This window comes from Protopterus annectens, chromosome 9.part0, assembly GCF_019279795.1.
Source record: "Protopterus annectens isolate FY-2018-M chromosome 9.part0, PAN1.0, whole genome shotgun sequence".
NCBI lineage: Eukaryota > Metazoa > Chordata > Ceratodontiformes > Protopteridae > Protopterus > Protopterus annectens.
The window spans coordinates 803,264,169-803,280,306 of record NC_056743.1 but is presented as its reverse complement, the minus strand read 5'-3'; the positions used below and the strand labels follow the sequence as shown (position 1 = coordinate 803,280,306).

Sequence of the window (16,138 nt, the reverse complement as noted above, 5' to 3'; positions counted from 1 at the left end):
TTGTGTAATGTTCAGGCAGCAGGAAAGTATCCTGCAAGTAGACTCCTAATCTGGCATAAATTTATTTAAGGAATAATATTTTTCTTGGATGAAATGGTGAGGAGGAAGGTGGAAGGGGCTGAAATGGTATTAGTTAATGTAAAAAAAGCTTTTAAGTGTAGTTATAGTTTTTGTATAGGGTTCTAGAAAAGGGAAGATATGAGTAATTCTACAGCCAATGGGTGGAGATGTTAGTGAAGGAGATAAATATTTCAGAAGGTTAGGCTGAAAGGGGGATGAAACTGGGATGTACATTGTTGTCTCTGCATTTTTGTTAGTAGTAATAGCAAAAGGTCAGGATGAGAAAAAGTCTAGAAAAATGACGTCAGAGGCAAGAAAGACTTAGTTATGTGTGTTTGAGGGGGACTGCATGTTGATGATGAAGGACTTAGAATGTAATGTGGATAAAGTTTTAGATGAGTCTGAGATATTTGGAATGCAGCCTGGATTGGCATGTAACTGGAATGAGACAGTGCAGGTGAGGGTCAGGAAATAATAGTGGTAATACGAAAGGAGAAGATAAGAAACGTGGAGGGACAAAGTGTTTGGGGATTAGACTGGAGGGGATGCTGAAGAATATAGTTGAAAGTAACTTTCTAAGGGAGTCAGTGTGAGGAGATAAAAAGTGACTGTGATAGATGGCCTGAGAAGTTCAGGATAGTGTTGGGAAAGAGTAGTTAAGGAAAGATGAAGTATGTGGTGAAATTATATGAAGAGAAAGAAGGCCAAGGAGGTTCCTTATGTAGGATGTTAATGAAACATACATATAGTATGTCAAACCACAAAGAGATAATATGCCTGTAACATTCACATATGGTATCCTTATAGTACAGGCAAGCAGTACAGTAGCATGGTAGCATGCTTATAGTGCATACATGTAGTATGCCTACTGAACACACATATAGTCTACTTATAGCACAGGCATGTAGTATGCTTATAGTGCATACATGTAGCATGCCTACGGAATACACATGTAGTCTGCCTATAGCCGGGTAAATAATATGCTTATAGTGCATACATGTATCATGCCTACTGAACACACATATAGTCTGCTTATAGCCAGGTAAATAATATGCTTATAATGCATACATGTAGCATGCCTACAGAATACACATATAGTCTGCTTATAGCCAGGTAAATAATATTCTTATAGTGCATACATGTAGCATGCCTACAGAACACACACATAGTCTGCTTATAGCACAGGCATGTAGTATGCTTATAGTGTACACATGTAGCATGCCTATAGAACACACACATAGTCTGCTTATAGCCAGGTAAATAATATGCTTATAGTGCATACATGTAGTATGCCTACAGAACACACATATAGTCTGCTTATAGCCAGGTAAATAATATGCTTATAGTGCATACATGTATCGTGCCTACAGAACACACATGTAGTCTGCTTATAGCACAGGCAAGTAGTATTCTTATAGTGCATACATGTTGAGTGTCTACAGAGCATACATGTATTCTGCTTCTAGCACAGGCATGTAGTGTGCTTATAGAATGGACTTACTGTATCTTTATGTGATCCCTAATGAAAGTGCAAGACACATAACTGTGAGACCCACCACTTTGACAAATAATGTGGGAGTGTCTAAGGAAAACAGCAAATTTCAAAGCTTGCAGTAAAGTTGTTTAAGCATTTTTATGCACCTCCAAATGGAGGGGTCTGCACATTCATAACTCCTGTTTTTTTTATATATATATATATATATATATATATATATATATATATATATATATACACTAACTCAGAGATCACTGTACCTTGGAGTAAATGCAATCCTGAGCTTAGCATATATGTTCCCAGGATTCATATGTTTATTCTTGCTATTGAAGGGATCCCATACATGATCTGTAGTGACCAAATTGACATCTGGCATTACTGACCTCTGTGCTGCAGCTCATCTAAAAGGAGATCATTTTAGCATCATGATCCAAACAGTGAAGCTATCACTGGGACCCAGCATGTGTGTGAATTCGCCTGCAGTGATGCATTAACTGTACGTTAGACTGAAGCTTTCTGATGGGATTTGTACTGAATCTAAATCTGTCCATTATAATGGTGCAAGTATCAAGAATAAATTCTGATAGCAATGATTGCCTTCCTAATGCACTCTTTGGTGGCTTTGGAACTGCTCTGGGGGCATTCCCATTCAACAGCTCCATACACATAACATTTAGATGAATGGAATGGTGCAGGATGGGAACTGCTGCCAATGTCATAATGGCTGTAGAATTTGTATGTGCTCAGAGTCACTGGGATGGAAATGGAGTGCAAATGTGGGCAGAAAGAATGAGTGGATTTACATCAGAAATGTTTCTGATACTGTTCTAATTCTGGTTGTCATCTAGTTCAGGTATTTTCAAATTCTGATTCTATTTTACTGAGTTACTTGTGCTTCTCCACTTTACCCATATTACTCATGACCTGGGAGGAATGTTTGATAAAATTTGCATGCTTCACTTCGATTCTCCAGTTCTTTTCTTAAAACTATGTCTTTGTTATCCCTGCCTGCTGTTATGCATGATTTTAATGTAGAACCGGTCTTACCTTACTCATTTCTTTGTAGAAAGTATCTCTTAAGTTGGAAATGTTCTGAAAAATGGTCACGTAGCAGCCAATGCGACTGTAAATGATAAAAAATATATATTTTCATATGTAGTCATTTGTACAATCATTCATCTTTTCATTCATAAAATGCACATGATAATGCAGCACAACAGTTCCCTGGGGTGTCCACCTCCTCTAATATCTGTAATAATTTTAAAGGAATCTGCTTCCAACTGAACATATATGATCATAACAGATAAAACTGATGGATGGATTTTGACTTCTTCTTAGAGCTGTGTGACTTTGGGGAGAATGCTAATTATTACAGAGGGGGATGCAATTTCACAGTCCGAAAGAAAATGCTTGACCATGTTTGCATTTCAGCTGAAAATGAGTTAAAGAACAGTCAATATTGGCTGATGCAGATAAAAGCAAATAAAGTGGAGTACTGAAAGGTTAAATTAATTATTTCATATGACATAACCTTGATTTGGTTTGAACCTTCAAGCTTTGAATTTTAGATGTTAACCACTAAGCCAGAACAGTTTCAGTTAGAATGCTACTGATTATTTTAAAGGAGAAGATGCTGTGTTCAAAACTAAACAATATGGAGAACACCAGGACAAAAACAAGCCTTAAAGGTTATCCTAGCAACTCAAGTTTATATACTGCTCCACACATACTGACTGATCTGCCCTGCTAGCCATTATTCACATCTGTAATCCCTTTAATCCCCCCTACCCCTTCATGCAGAAATGAACCACAATGCTTATGGAGACAGCTTCCATAAAGAAACATTTCACTGTCACTACTATCTCTTTGAAAATCTTATTTAAAAGTGGCAGGAGTGACTGTTGAAGTAATCACTTTGCAGTTTATTGGCAGTTCCCACCCTAGAATTTACACTGATGAGTCACCTACAGTATTTGAACGCTGCATACGCCTCACCATTCTCTTTTCTATCAAGGTCTGTCATTTTGATATCTGCCCCATTTCCTTGATAATTCTTTTTTCAGCCTTATCTTTCCCCCATATTGTTTTTTTTTTCAAATAAACATTTTATTAACAAATAAAATCAAACAAGGAATGTGCAATCCTCCTGCATGGTGCATAGCTCTCTTCTGGTGGTTGGTCCCTTTCTTCTTTATCAGTTATTAATATATTCTGAGCACACAGGGCTCAACCCAGTCCTAGAAGTTACATAATTCCAATTCAATATCAGTTTGTCTAGATTCAACACTGATTGCACCTGTGATGCCCATGCGCTGGCCCAGCAATTAAGGCGCCTCATTCCTCACCACTAACACCAGTGAGGGTCGTCCATATAGGGAAAGGATAATAAATACACACACAGTAAAGTACAATTTCCCTTAAGAGCACACAGAGATCACAGTCAGTCTGGGGCTGGTTTCTCCCTTTCTCTAGAGGTACCCAATAAGACTCCCCACTGGCGCAGCTATAGGGTCCAGATCTCAGCCTAGTGGGCAGCCTAAAACCTCCAGCACCCTCTCTGTCCACCCAGTGCTTTGTGTCCCTGCCCAAGTAGCTGACACACACACACTTTGAGATAAGAGTTATATACAACCACATAGACAGTCCTGGGGAAGGCTGGCACAGATTCTCAAGCTGTGCCCCCTTTTACCCAGACTATATAGTAGAAATCACTGCCACCACCCAGCCAGTATTTGCCAGCAACTCAAAGGCCCTTATAAAAGGGTGTCCAATTATTACTGTGCAATATTATTATCCAAATTGTAAGTGCAACCTAACAGTCAAGACTTACTTGGAGTGACTTGGTACAGTATCACTATATACATGCAGTGTACTCTTAGAGCTTAAATTATCTCTACACAAAACAGCCACAGTTGAAAGGTTTAAAAATATTTAATAATAAATAAAAAAACACAAGCCAATACTTCTTACTACACAGCACTAGTCAAGAGTTCAGAGATCACAGGAAAATGCTTAAAATAATATAGTAGAATATTTCTGACATCAACACAGATAAACACTTAGACTAATCTTCATATTTCCTAGCTATTTCTAAGAGAAACACTAAAGTCTAAGATCCTACTTACATACAGACACAGGCAGAGTGGTGAGTTGGATGTTCTCAAGACAAATGCTGAAATGCTCTCATTCTTTCTGTCCTTAAATTGATAACACAGTACCACTGATTCATTTCAGATTACATCATTTCTTTCTGGTTCCCAGGCTAACAAACTCTCAGAGGTTAATAGCCCTTGATCTTGCAGCTGGTCAGGAAGCCAGAGCAATAAAATAAATTCTACATGCAAATTCTAGCCATTAACTCTGGCCTCAAAACAATAGGAAGGCTGCCTTTATCTAGACATCTCGGCTCCGAGTTTTGACATCAAAGAATTGACTTCTCAGCTTTGTTACAGCAGAGTCCACTGCTGTTACATTTTTGCAGTTCCACATTTAACACAATTTTTTCCATTTAAGAGAACAAGCCTGTGGCTTATATTAATATTTACAAATGATAGAATTATCTACAAAATTCTATCTGGCTAGGCTGGCAGCCTTCACCTATCTTCACACCCCCCCCCCGATAACTCAAGCTAGTTTTTCAAGTGACCCTTTAAAAACGTTGCTTGAGAGGGTTAGGTCTGAGTATACCTTACCCCATTCCCTGTCTTGAGAGCCCATCTGCATTGGCATTGCTAATCTCACTGTGGTGCTGCACTGACATATCATATGCTTGCAACCCTAGGCTCCATCTTAGCAACTTGGCATTTTTCTGGCTGGCTTTGTTTAACCATGTTAGGTGATTGTGATCTGTTTCTAAAGTGAATTTTCTTCCATACAGATAAGGCTGACATTTCTGCAGTGCCCACACTATGGCTAGACATTCCTTTTCTGCAGCTGCATAGCATTCCTCCCTGGGTTGGAGCCTATGACTGAGATAATCCACTGGGTGCTCTTCTCCCTCTGAAGTAATCTGGCTAAGTACAGCCCCCACTCCATGGTTCAAAGCATCCACCTGCACAACAAATTCTTTGCTGTAATCTGGACTGGCTAACACAGGGGGTCCTCCCAAGGCTTCCTGAAGCTCCTGGAATTCCTACTCACATGTTGGGGTCCACACTACCTTGTCTGGCGTGTTCTTCCTCATCAGGTTTGTGAGGGGAGCAGCTTTGGTACTATAACTGGGGACGAACTTTCTGTAGTACCCTGCTGTCCCTAAGAATGCCCTCAGCTGCTTTTTGGTTACAGGTGCAGGCCATGACTGAATGGCTTCCACTTTGGCAGGTTCTGGCCTGATCTTACCACTCCCCAATCTATGTCCCAGGTAGGAGACCTCTGGCATACCCACCTGACATTTGCTGGGCTTAATGGTCAACCCTGCTCTCTGTAGTCTGCCCAGCACCTCCTGACACGCTGAAGGTGCTCTTGCTAGGAATGGCTGTAGATGTCAATACCATCTAGGTAAGCAAGGGCAAACCCTCCTGCTCCTGCAAGGATATGATCTACCAGCCTCTGGAAAGTCACTGGGGGCATTTTTCATCCCAAAGGGCATCTTTGTGAACTCATACAAGCCAAAAAGAGTCACAAAGGCTGACTTGTCTTTAGCACCGGGAGTCAAGGGCACCTGCCAGTAACCCTTGGTAAGATCAGTGGTTGTAAGATACTTAGCCCCACCCAGCTGCTCTAGGGCCTCACTCTGTCCTAGGCATAGGGTAAGGATCTGACTCTGTGTGACTATTTAATTTCCTGTAGTCCACACAGAACCTGGTTCTGCCATCCTTCTTTGGCACCAGCGCCACTGGGGAGGCCCAGTGGTGCTGGTGCTAAAGAAGGATGGCACCAACACCACCGGACCTCCCCAGTGGTGCTTGTCCCATCCTTCTTTGGCACCAGCACCACTGGGGAGTCCCAGGGACTGTTGTATTCTTGAATCACCCTTAGTTCCAACATCTCCTGTATCTCCTCCCTCAGAGTCTGTTTGACTCTCTCAGACACCCTATAAGGGGCCTGCCTAATAGGCCTTTGGGGTCCTGTATCCACCTGGTGCTGCACCAGGTGGGTGCACCCTGGTTTCCCAGTGAACATGTCTCCAAACTCCTGTAACACTGCTAGGATTTCTCAAACTTGGGTAGGGGATAGCTTCTGTGACATTGCTAACCCTTCCACTGAGGTATAAGTCCAAGCCTCACTGAGGAGATCAGTCACCAAATCTCCCTCAGACTCCCCCTGCAATCCACTGCAAATGCTCAGCACAAGGGCATCCATATCACTGTAAGATTTCATCATGTTAACATGGTAGAATTTGTGCCCCTGCATCCTGCCTAGCAGTTCCACCATGTAGTTAACATCACTTACCTGTCTTACCACCTTGTAGGGTCCCTCCCAAGCTGCTTGCAGCTTATTGTGTCTGACAGGAATGAGAACCATTACCTGCTGCCCCACAGCATAGTCTCTATCTTGAGCATTCCTGTCATACCACACCTTTTTCTGTTGTTGGGCTTCTGCCAGGTTCTCCTGGGTTAAGCCCATGAGTTCTCTGAGCCTTTTCCTGAGGTTTAGGACATATGCCACAACAGACTCCTTCTGAGGTTCACACTCACCTTCCCACTCATCTTGAATTAAATCTAGAGGTCCCCTCACCCTATGCCCATACATAAATTCAAAGGCTGAAAAACCTGTGGATTCCTGGGAAATCTCCCTGTAAGCAAACAACTGATGGGGCAAATATTTGTTCTACTCCCTCTTAAACTGGTCTGCAAATGCTTGTAGCATGGACTTGATCACAGAGTTTAACCTCTCAACCAGACCATTAGTCTGGGGATGGTAGCGGGTGGTCTTCAGGTGCTTCACACCACAGCACTTCCACAGACAATTTAGCAGCAGGTCTGACATGAAATTGGCATGTCTGTCAGTCAGTATTTCTTTTGGGAAACCTACACAGCTAAAATCCTCTAACAAAGCATTTGCCACCTTTTCTGTCTCAATGGAGGACAGAGCCACTGCCTCATGGTATCGTGTAGCATAAGCCACTACTACTAGGATATACTTTTTTCCTGTGGAACTTGGGGTACTCAGATGCCCCACAATATCCATAGCTACCCTTTGAAATGGATCCTCAATCACAGGCAAAGGTATCAAAGGAGCCTGCACATTGTCTCTTGCCTTGCCTACCTTTTGGCACTGCTCACAGGTCCTGCAGTACCCAGTTACATCTCTGGAAATTCCAGGCCAATAGAAGTTCTGCATAATCCGTCTCTTTGTACATTTTATGCCCATATGACCTGCAAAGGGAATATGGGCTATGGCTAGAAGTGCCAGATGGTAGGCTCTAGGCACTACCAATTGCTGTACCCTCTCACCTTCTAGCCCTCCCTCAGGGGTCCACTCTATATATAGTAACCCTTTGTCCCAGTATACAGAATCCCCCTTACCTTGAGAATCAGATGCCTTACTAGCTATCTGGCTCTGGCCTTTCAATGTAGGGTCTGAGAGCTGAGCCTGTCTCAACTCTCTCTCTCTTTGTAATCCTTCCCAGTTCCCCTTCCACAGGAAGTCTGGCATCCTCTGACAGTGGTGCCTCACTGTTAGCATGGGTACTACTACTCACCTGTACCTTTGCAGTTACTCTCTCCACGGGAACATCAGTACCCACAAGCAGCTGTGGCTCGCATTCAGTCTCACTGCTACAGTGTAGCTCCCTCCCTGAAATAACCACCTCACCAGTCCTAGCTGCAAGTATGCAGTTTGTCTGGGTCTCCCCCAGGCTACCAGACTCACATGCTTGCTTCTTAGCCTAACTGCGTGTAACTGCATAAACACATGGTACTGCCTCATCCAAATCGTTCCCTATCAGGACATCTGCAGGATGGTAGTTCAGTACCCCTGTTGTCTCAAGACAACCTACTATTGGCATTTTGTCTTTCCCACTTACTGACTCTCTCACCGTTTGTTCCCCACCTTGCATCCATGGACATCTGTATGCCACATGGTACCACTGGTTGCATTCAAAACATTTAGCCCTAGGTCTGGACATGTACCTGGACTATTGGCTTCCCCTGCTATTGGCAGATTCTGTTGGGGGAGTCTGTGCTGCCCACCATGGATTCCTTTAGACCCATGAGCAGTACTGGTGGTCCCTTTCCTGGGTAAGGATGCCCTGCTTGCTAGGTATAGGTCTCCCTTCTTCCCCAACTCCTCTGAAGTAGCACATTGTCTATCAGCTAACCAGATCCTCATGTCCTCAGGCAAAGTGCTAAGGGCTTGTTCCCTCACCGAGAGGTCTGCCAGCCCTTCAAAAGTGGTGACCTGACATCCACTCACTCACCTAAGACAATAAGTGCTCAGTTCAGCAACATATTCACACGCACTTTCATCTGCCTTGTGTCTATGCTCACAAAACATTTTCCTATAAATTAGCTTTCAACATTCTAACAAGTTATTTTTAACAGCAGTATAATCAAAATATTCACAATCAGCAAGTTTAGACTACATAGTTACAGTTTTACCATGGAGTAAGAGGGTCAGGAACCATACCCAGCGCCTTTGGTCAACATCATACTGTTTACATACCCTCTCAAACATATGAATGTAGCTATCAAAATGATCCCCCTCTTTAAACTACAGAAGAAATTTACTGATCTTTTGTGCTTCTGGGATCCACTTACTCCCTTCCCCATTACCTCCATGACTCTAGCGAAGAGTCAGCATCTCCTTCTCATGCTGCCTCTGCCTCTCCTTTTCCTTAGCTTTCAGGCGTAGGGGTTTCTCATTCTCCTCAGCCTGCAGGCATCTCCATCTTTCAGCTGCTTCTATTTCCAAATGCCTGGCCTCCAACTCAAGTCTCTTTAGCTCCAGATGGATCTTTAAGTCCTCTGCAGAAAGGTTGAGCTGTCCATTCTCTGAGGGTGGTACATCTCCACTGCCAGTCTGATCATCCTCCTGGTTGCTGTTTTCTGATGCAGCTGTGACCAAGGCTGCAATCAGATCTGCCTTAGTCAGGTTTCCATACACCAGTCGCCTAACCTGGCACATCTCACCCAGCTGGCTCCTTGTCAGCTTTCTGTACTCCTCTGCTGACATGCTGCCTGCTCTCCCTGACTAACTAAGCTAAGAACAGAAATAAAACAATTGTGATCTGAACTCTGAGTATTGACTGCATGGCTGATTTAGAGTGCAAAACACCTTCAGTGATCACTAAACACAAGCTACAGGAATTCACTCTACCCGCACCACTACAAGCCAATTAATATTTGCCAACAAATTAATATGTGGCGTGGATATCCCACCACTGCCAGACAATTAATATGTGATGCCCGTGCACTGGCCCAGCAATCAAGGAGCCTCAGTCCTCACCACTAACACCAGTGAGGGGCATCCATATAAGGAAAGGATAACAAATACACACACAGTAAAGTACAATTTCCCTTAAGAGCACACAAAGATCACTGTCAATCTGGGGCTGGTTTCTCCCTTTCTCTCCAGGTCCCCAACAAGACTCCCCACTGACACAGGTATAGGGTCAAGATCTCAGCCAAATGGCCAAGCTAAAACCTCCAACACCCTCTCTGTCCAACCAGTGCTTTGTGTCCCTACCCAAGTAGCTCACACACACACACACACACACACACACACACACACACACACACACACGCACGCACGCACGCACGCACACACACACACACACACACACACACACACACACACACACACACACACACAAACACTTTGAGATAAGAGTTATATACAGCCACACAAACACTCCTGGGGAAGGCTGGCACAAATTCTCCAGCTGTGCCCCCTTTTAACCAGACTATACAGTAAAAATTACTGCCACCTCCCAGCTAATATGTATCAGCTACTCAAAGACCCTTATGAAAGGGTGTCCAGTTATTACTGTGCAGTATTATTACCCAAATGGTAAGTGCAACCTAACAGTCAAGACTTATTTGGAGTGACTTGGTACAGTATCACTCTATATATATATATATATATATATATATATATATATATATATATATATATATATATATATATGTATATATATATATATATATATATATGCAATGTACTTTTAGAGCTTAAATTATCTCTACACAAAACAGTCACAGTTGAAAGGTTTAAAACTATTTAATAATATAAAAAAACAAGACACTGCTTCTTACTACACAGTGCTAGTCAAGAGTTCAGAGATCACAGGAAAATGCTTAAAATAATACAGTAGAATATTTCTGACATTAACACAGAAAAACACTTAGACTAATCTTCCTATTTCCTAGCTATTTCTAAGAGGAAACACTAACGTCTAAGATCCTACTTACACACAGACACAGGCAGAGTGATGAGTTGGATGTTCTCAAGACAAATGCTCAAATGCTCTCATTCTTTCTGTCCTTAAATTGATAACACAGTACCACTGATTCATTTCAGATTACATCATTTCTTTCTGGTTGTAGGCTAACAGACTCACAGTGGTTAATAGCCCTTGATCATGCAGCTGGTCAGGAAGGCAGAGCAATAAAATAAATTATACATGCACATTCTAGCCTTTAACTATAGCCTCAAAACAATAGGCAGACTGCCTTTATCTAGACATCTCGGCTCTGAGTTTTGACATCAAAGAATTGACTTATCAGCTTCGTTACAGCAGAGTGCACTGTTACGTTTTTGCAGTTCCATATTTAACACCATTTTTTTCATTTAAGAGAACAAGCCTGTGGCTTATATTAATATTTACAAATGACATACTTATCTACAAAATTCTATCTGGCTAGGCTGGCAGCCTTCACCTATCTTCACAGCACCATCTCCTTTGCTATTCAGCCTGTCTCTCCTATCAGGAGCATATTCAGTTTACTGGAAAGTAATGGGTTATTCACTGATCCCCAAGGATGCTATCAAATTTATCTTCTCTAGGTCATCTAGAATGAGTCTGTTATTCTCTGATTGACCACCTATATCTTGTGCCCCCTCCTCTTTAATGATTCTTATGCCTTCCCCCATCTCTAGTCTTTGATATATTTCCTCCCAAATTTTCCATTTCTTATCAAGGTACTTACCTGTTTTCCCTTTAAGAATCGCCACCTCATTTTTCATAAGTGTCGCCATTAACTTCTCTCATAGAAGACTCTCCATGTGTTTTCCATTACCTTGTTATAACTTTTTTTAGACAATATCTATACTAACTAGCACAGGCACAACAGGGAATTGTTATATGTGTCACAGGAGAGCCATACACCACTGTCAGAATCACATCAGATACATCAATGTGGCATATCCAAAACTATACAACAGGAACCCTCCCAGATGACCTTAGTGATCACTCTCTAATATATATAATCAGACATAAAACAAGTTTAAATATCTCTACTTCAATCAGAACTGTCCGTAGCAAAAAACATTTTGACCACGAACTGTTCCTAACCGAACTTAAACAATGTAAATGGTCACCACTTAAGTCCCTCCCAATAAATGAAGCAGTAACTTACTTCAATACCACTTTCCTAGCAATCCTAGATCATCATGCCCCAATGCGTTCCATAAGAATGAAAAATAAACTGGCACCATGGCTCTCAAATCAGACTAAGACGCTAATCCTTGGCAGGAACAAATCTTGGGCTAAATGGCGTACCACAAAAGACAAAATTGATCACCAAACTTTTAGGCAACAAAGAAACATAACAAAAAAAGCTGTCCTACAAGATAAAAAGAACTTTTATATCCAACTTCAAAAATCATCCCTTCAGCAACCACAAAAGTTCTGGTCTACTATAAACAGACTTCTATCCCCAGGTAAAGTAGCCATGCCTAATTCACTAGGCTCCAACCCTGACTGTCCAACACAAACAGCAAATGCTTTTAATACTTTTTTTACTTCTGCTGTACTAAATTTAGCAAATCAACAAAACCCTGATACCTCCAATTTGCCCAGTGCAAACTCCACTCCTCCCCCTTTCCACCTTGAACCTATACCCACCTCCTATATCTCTTCCTTACTTCAAAAATTAAAACCTACTACCCCCTCAGCCGATAAATTACTAGCAGAATACCTCCAACTAGGAGCCTTAGCCATTGCCTACCCAATCTCCATATTGATCAATAGAACCATAAAAGAAGGCACTACCCCATCCATTTGGAAAATCTCACACATTATTCCTCTTCATAAAGGTGGTGACACCACTGAGTACTCTAACTATTGTCCCATAGCTCTACTGTCTCCACTTGCTAAAATAATGGAGAAATGTATCCACAAACAATTAATAACCCACCTACTCCGCTATAATCTCTTAGCTAACTGTCAACATGGTTTCCGGCCATTCCACAGTACCACCAAGCCTTGCTATCCTTTACCAACTGCATCAACAAAAATCGCAACAATAATATTCTTTCCTCAGCATTCTTTGTAGCCCTGTCTAAAGCCTTCAACATGGTCAACCATCAACTTCTCCTCCACCTACTAAAGACGCTATCTCTTGATAATCCTGCTATGAACTGGTTTACATCCTACCTGGAAAACCGAAAACAAGCAGTTCTCTGGCAAAACCATCTTTCAGACCTCCTTCCCACCTCCCTAGGTGTCCCACAGGGCTCCATTTTAGGTCCACTATTGTTTTCCATTTTTATAAATGACCTTCATCTCTCTATTCCACTCTCTACCTGCATTCAATACGCTGATGACTCTACAATCATTTGTTCTGCTTCATCCCAAACTGAACTTCATTCTCTCACACAAAAATCCTTCACCACTATAGAACAATGGTTCTCCAACCACTGTCTTCTTCTCAACCCAAAAAAATACAAACTATTGCTCTTTACACCCTCTCACTTGTCTCCCCCTCTTAATTTCACACTTACATCCAACAATGGTACCATTATTTCTCCAGACCCCACCACCACACTCCTAGGTATTACAATTGATAATCAACTAAAGTTCGACACTCACATAAACACTACAATAAAATCTATTAACAAAAAACTTGGATCCCTCTATAGAATAAAACATTTCCTGACACCACTAGCCAAAACCACAATAGCTAGAACCCACTTAATCTCTACCCTATTATATGCTTCCCCCATATATACCAATCTGTCTAAAAATAATCTCAACAAACTAGCTAGATCATATAATAATATTGCCAGATTTGCCACTAACTCTCGATACAGGACTCATCACTGTCAGAATCTAAAACAACTAGGCTGGCTTGAATTACCTCACCTATTACAATTTAACCAACTTATAATTGCCCATAAAGCCCTACACCAACCCAACAACACCACAATTCTCTCGACCCTCATAACGCCATATAATAACTAGAGGAATCTACGCTCCACTAACAAATGTTGATTCACACTTCCTTATCAAATAATTTAGCAGGGGACTCCATATTCTCTAATTCAGTTGGTAAAATGTGGAATCACTTACCACAAAACCTTACAACCCTAACCTCTCTCCCACTATTCAAAACTAACCTAAAACATTTCCTCTCGAACCACTGGTTATGCTCTTGTACCAACCCTGACTAACTGGTGTTTTCAAACTATCTGTTACCATCAAAACATAATATTCTCTTTCAGAAATCCTCAGGGACCTATTTTCTAAACTAACCTTCCTTTCTCAATTCCTTACACTGTCTTTCCTGAGTACTAATTACCATGCTGAACACTTCTACTCATTTTCTTTCAGTGCTTTTTGTAAATTTTGTTACATTGAAGATGATTAATTCTATTTTATGTCATGTGCTAATTGTTTTTTTGTATTAGATGTTTCTGTTTCTGTATATTTTTCAATATGTATTATAGAATGTCTTTTAACTTGGAGCTTTTCTCCCCGGGCCTCCACTGAAAATGGACATGTATCCAGTTGGACTAGCCCGGTTAACAAATGTAAAATAAATAAATATCATTCATTTATTCAATGATTCTTTTATTCATTTTTCATTCATGCTCAGGATCATGGTAATACAGTTTAGGGCCATAGAGATTCAGAGTCTATCATGACAAGTAACAGGTTCAAATCAAGAACCAGTCTTGGATGTATTGCCAATACACTGCGGGACAAATATACATGCTGCACACATTCCTAGTGGGCAATCCAGGCATCCACCAACTTGCCTATCTTTGTGCTGTGAGGAGGGGAACTGAAGCTTCCAGGGAAATACATGCAATCTCCATGCATGAGGCACCCCAGCCAAGACCAAAGAGAAGAACCAAGCACTATTAGGTAACAGCACTAACCACTATATATCTGTGTTGTCTCTGTATAGCATACCAGTGCTGTCAAGTCTACTGTGTACATTGCAAATTCAGCAAGACAGTTCACATGATTTACAAGGTGTACCTCATGATGCCACTATCAGATATGGGCACAGGAACCAAGTAGTTGCAACATAGTGCATGTGGCACTGCACAGGCAAGCTACAGAGAGGGATACCCCTCCCCACACACATACATACCAGCAGACACACAGACACACAATCATATACACAAAACACATAGAGCACACAAAAACACACGTGCGTGGATGTACAGTCATGCACCCATACTCACAAACACATACACATTCTCACATCTCACATCTCACAGACACACACACACACACACACACACACACACACACACACACAAAACAATCAGGGAAACACATACACACCCACATACACATGCACACACTCACAACAATAGGCACATACACGTGCACACACTCATAACCAGAGACACATACACACAGACATGCATACACTCATTCACAACCAAATACACACACACATACACACATGCACACAGATACACACATGCACACAGATACACAGATGCACACACTCACTCACAACCAGAGATATAGACACACACACATACACACACATTCACTCACAATCAGAGATACACACACACACACACACACACACACACACACACACACACACACACACACACACACACACACGCAATGTGTGGGATCCTGCCTGGTTAAGTCCAATCATAAATCAGTTTCGTTTGAAGTAATGATTGTACCTGACCCCCATAGCAAAAAGGTTGAAAAATTTCCCCAAAGCAAACTCTAGGCTCCTAAGAGATGGCATAAACAGTTTCAAAACCCCTACCATCACTGACAGCAATGACTCCTATATGGAGGTGTACACAAATGCCCTGTATAAACACCTATACAAATGTAGAGTCAGCCATACCAGAATGGATCAAAACAAGGTCCTCACAAAAAACAAGCCATTCTGGTGGACATCTAGCATAAATAGTTTATACAGCAAGAGAAAGAAACTGCTGTCAAAGAACAAGAAGGAATGGACTCAGCAGAGGAAGAACAGCCGCCACAGCTTGAACAAGCAAATTAGACATCTTGTAAAGTCCTCTAAAGCTAATTCTGAAACTTAATTAGCATCCCTAGCTAAGGATAATCAGAAGACATTTTTTAGTTACATTCAAAATCTAAAAGGGAAGGCCAAGCTTTGTACCAAATTAATAGTGGATAGTAACACTCATACTGAACCTGAGGACATCGTCAACCTGCTAGCAGACATGTTTGGTGAAAACGTCACC

At 41.5% G+C, this 16,138-nt stretch overlaps 1 protein-coding gene across 2 annotated transcripts in view; it reads right to left on the bottom strand.

The window, feature by feature from the left end:
• BIN2 (bridging integrator 2) overlaps nt 1–16,138 on the bottom strand; it is a 353,798-nt gene that overhangs the window by 119,549 nt on the left and 218,111 nt on the right. For both annotated transcript variants that reach the window (XM_044083439.1, XM_044083440.1), the window contains one exon: nt 2,603–2,678. In XM_044083439.1, the coding sequence (XP_043939374.1) occupies nt 2,603–2,678 (76 nt within the window). The remainder of the gene's footprint in view (nt 1–2,602; nt 2,679–16,138) is intronic.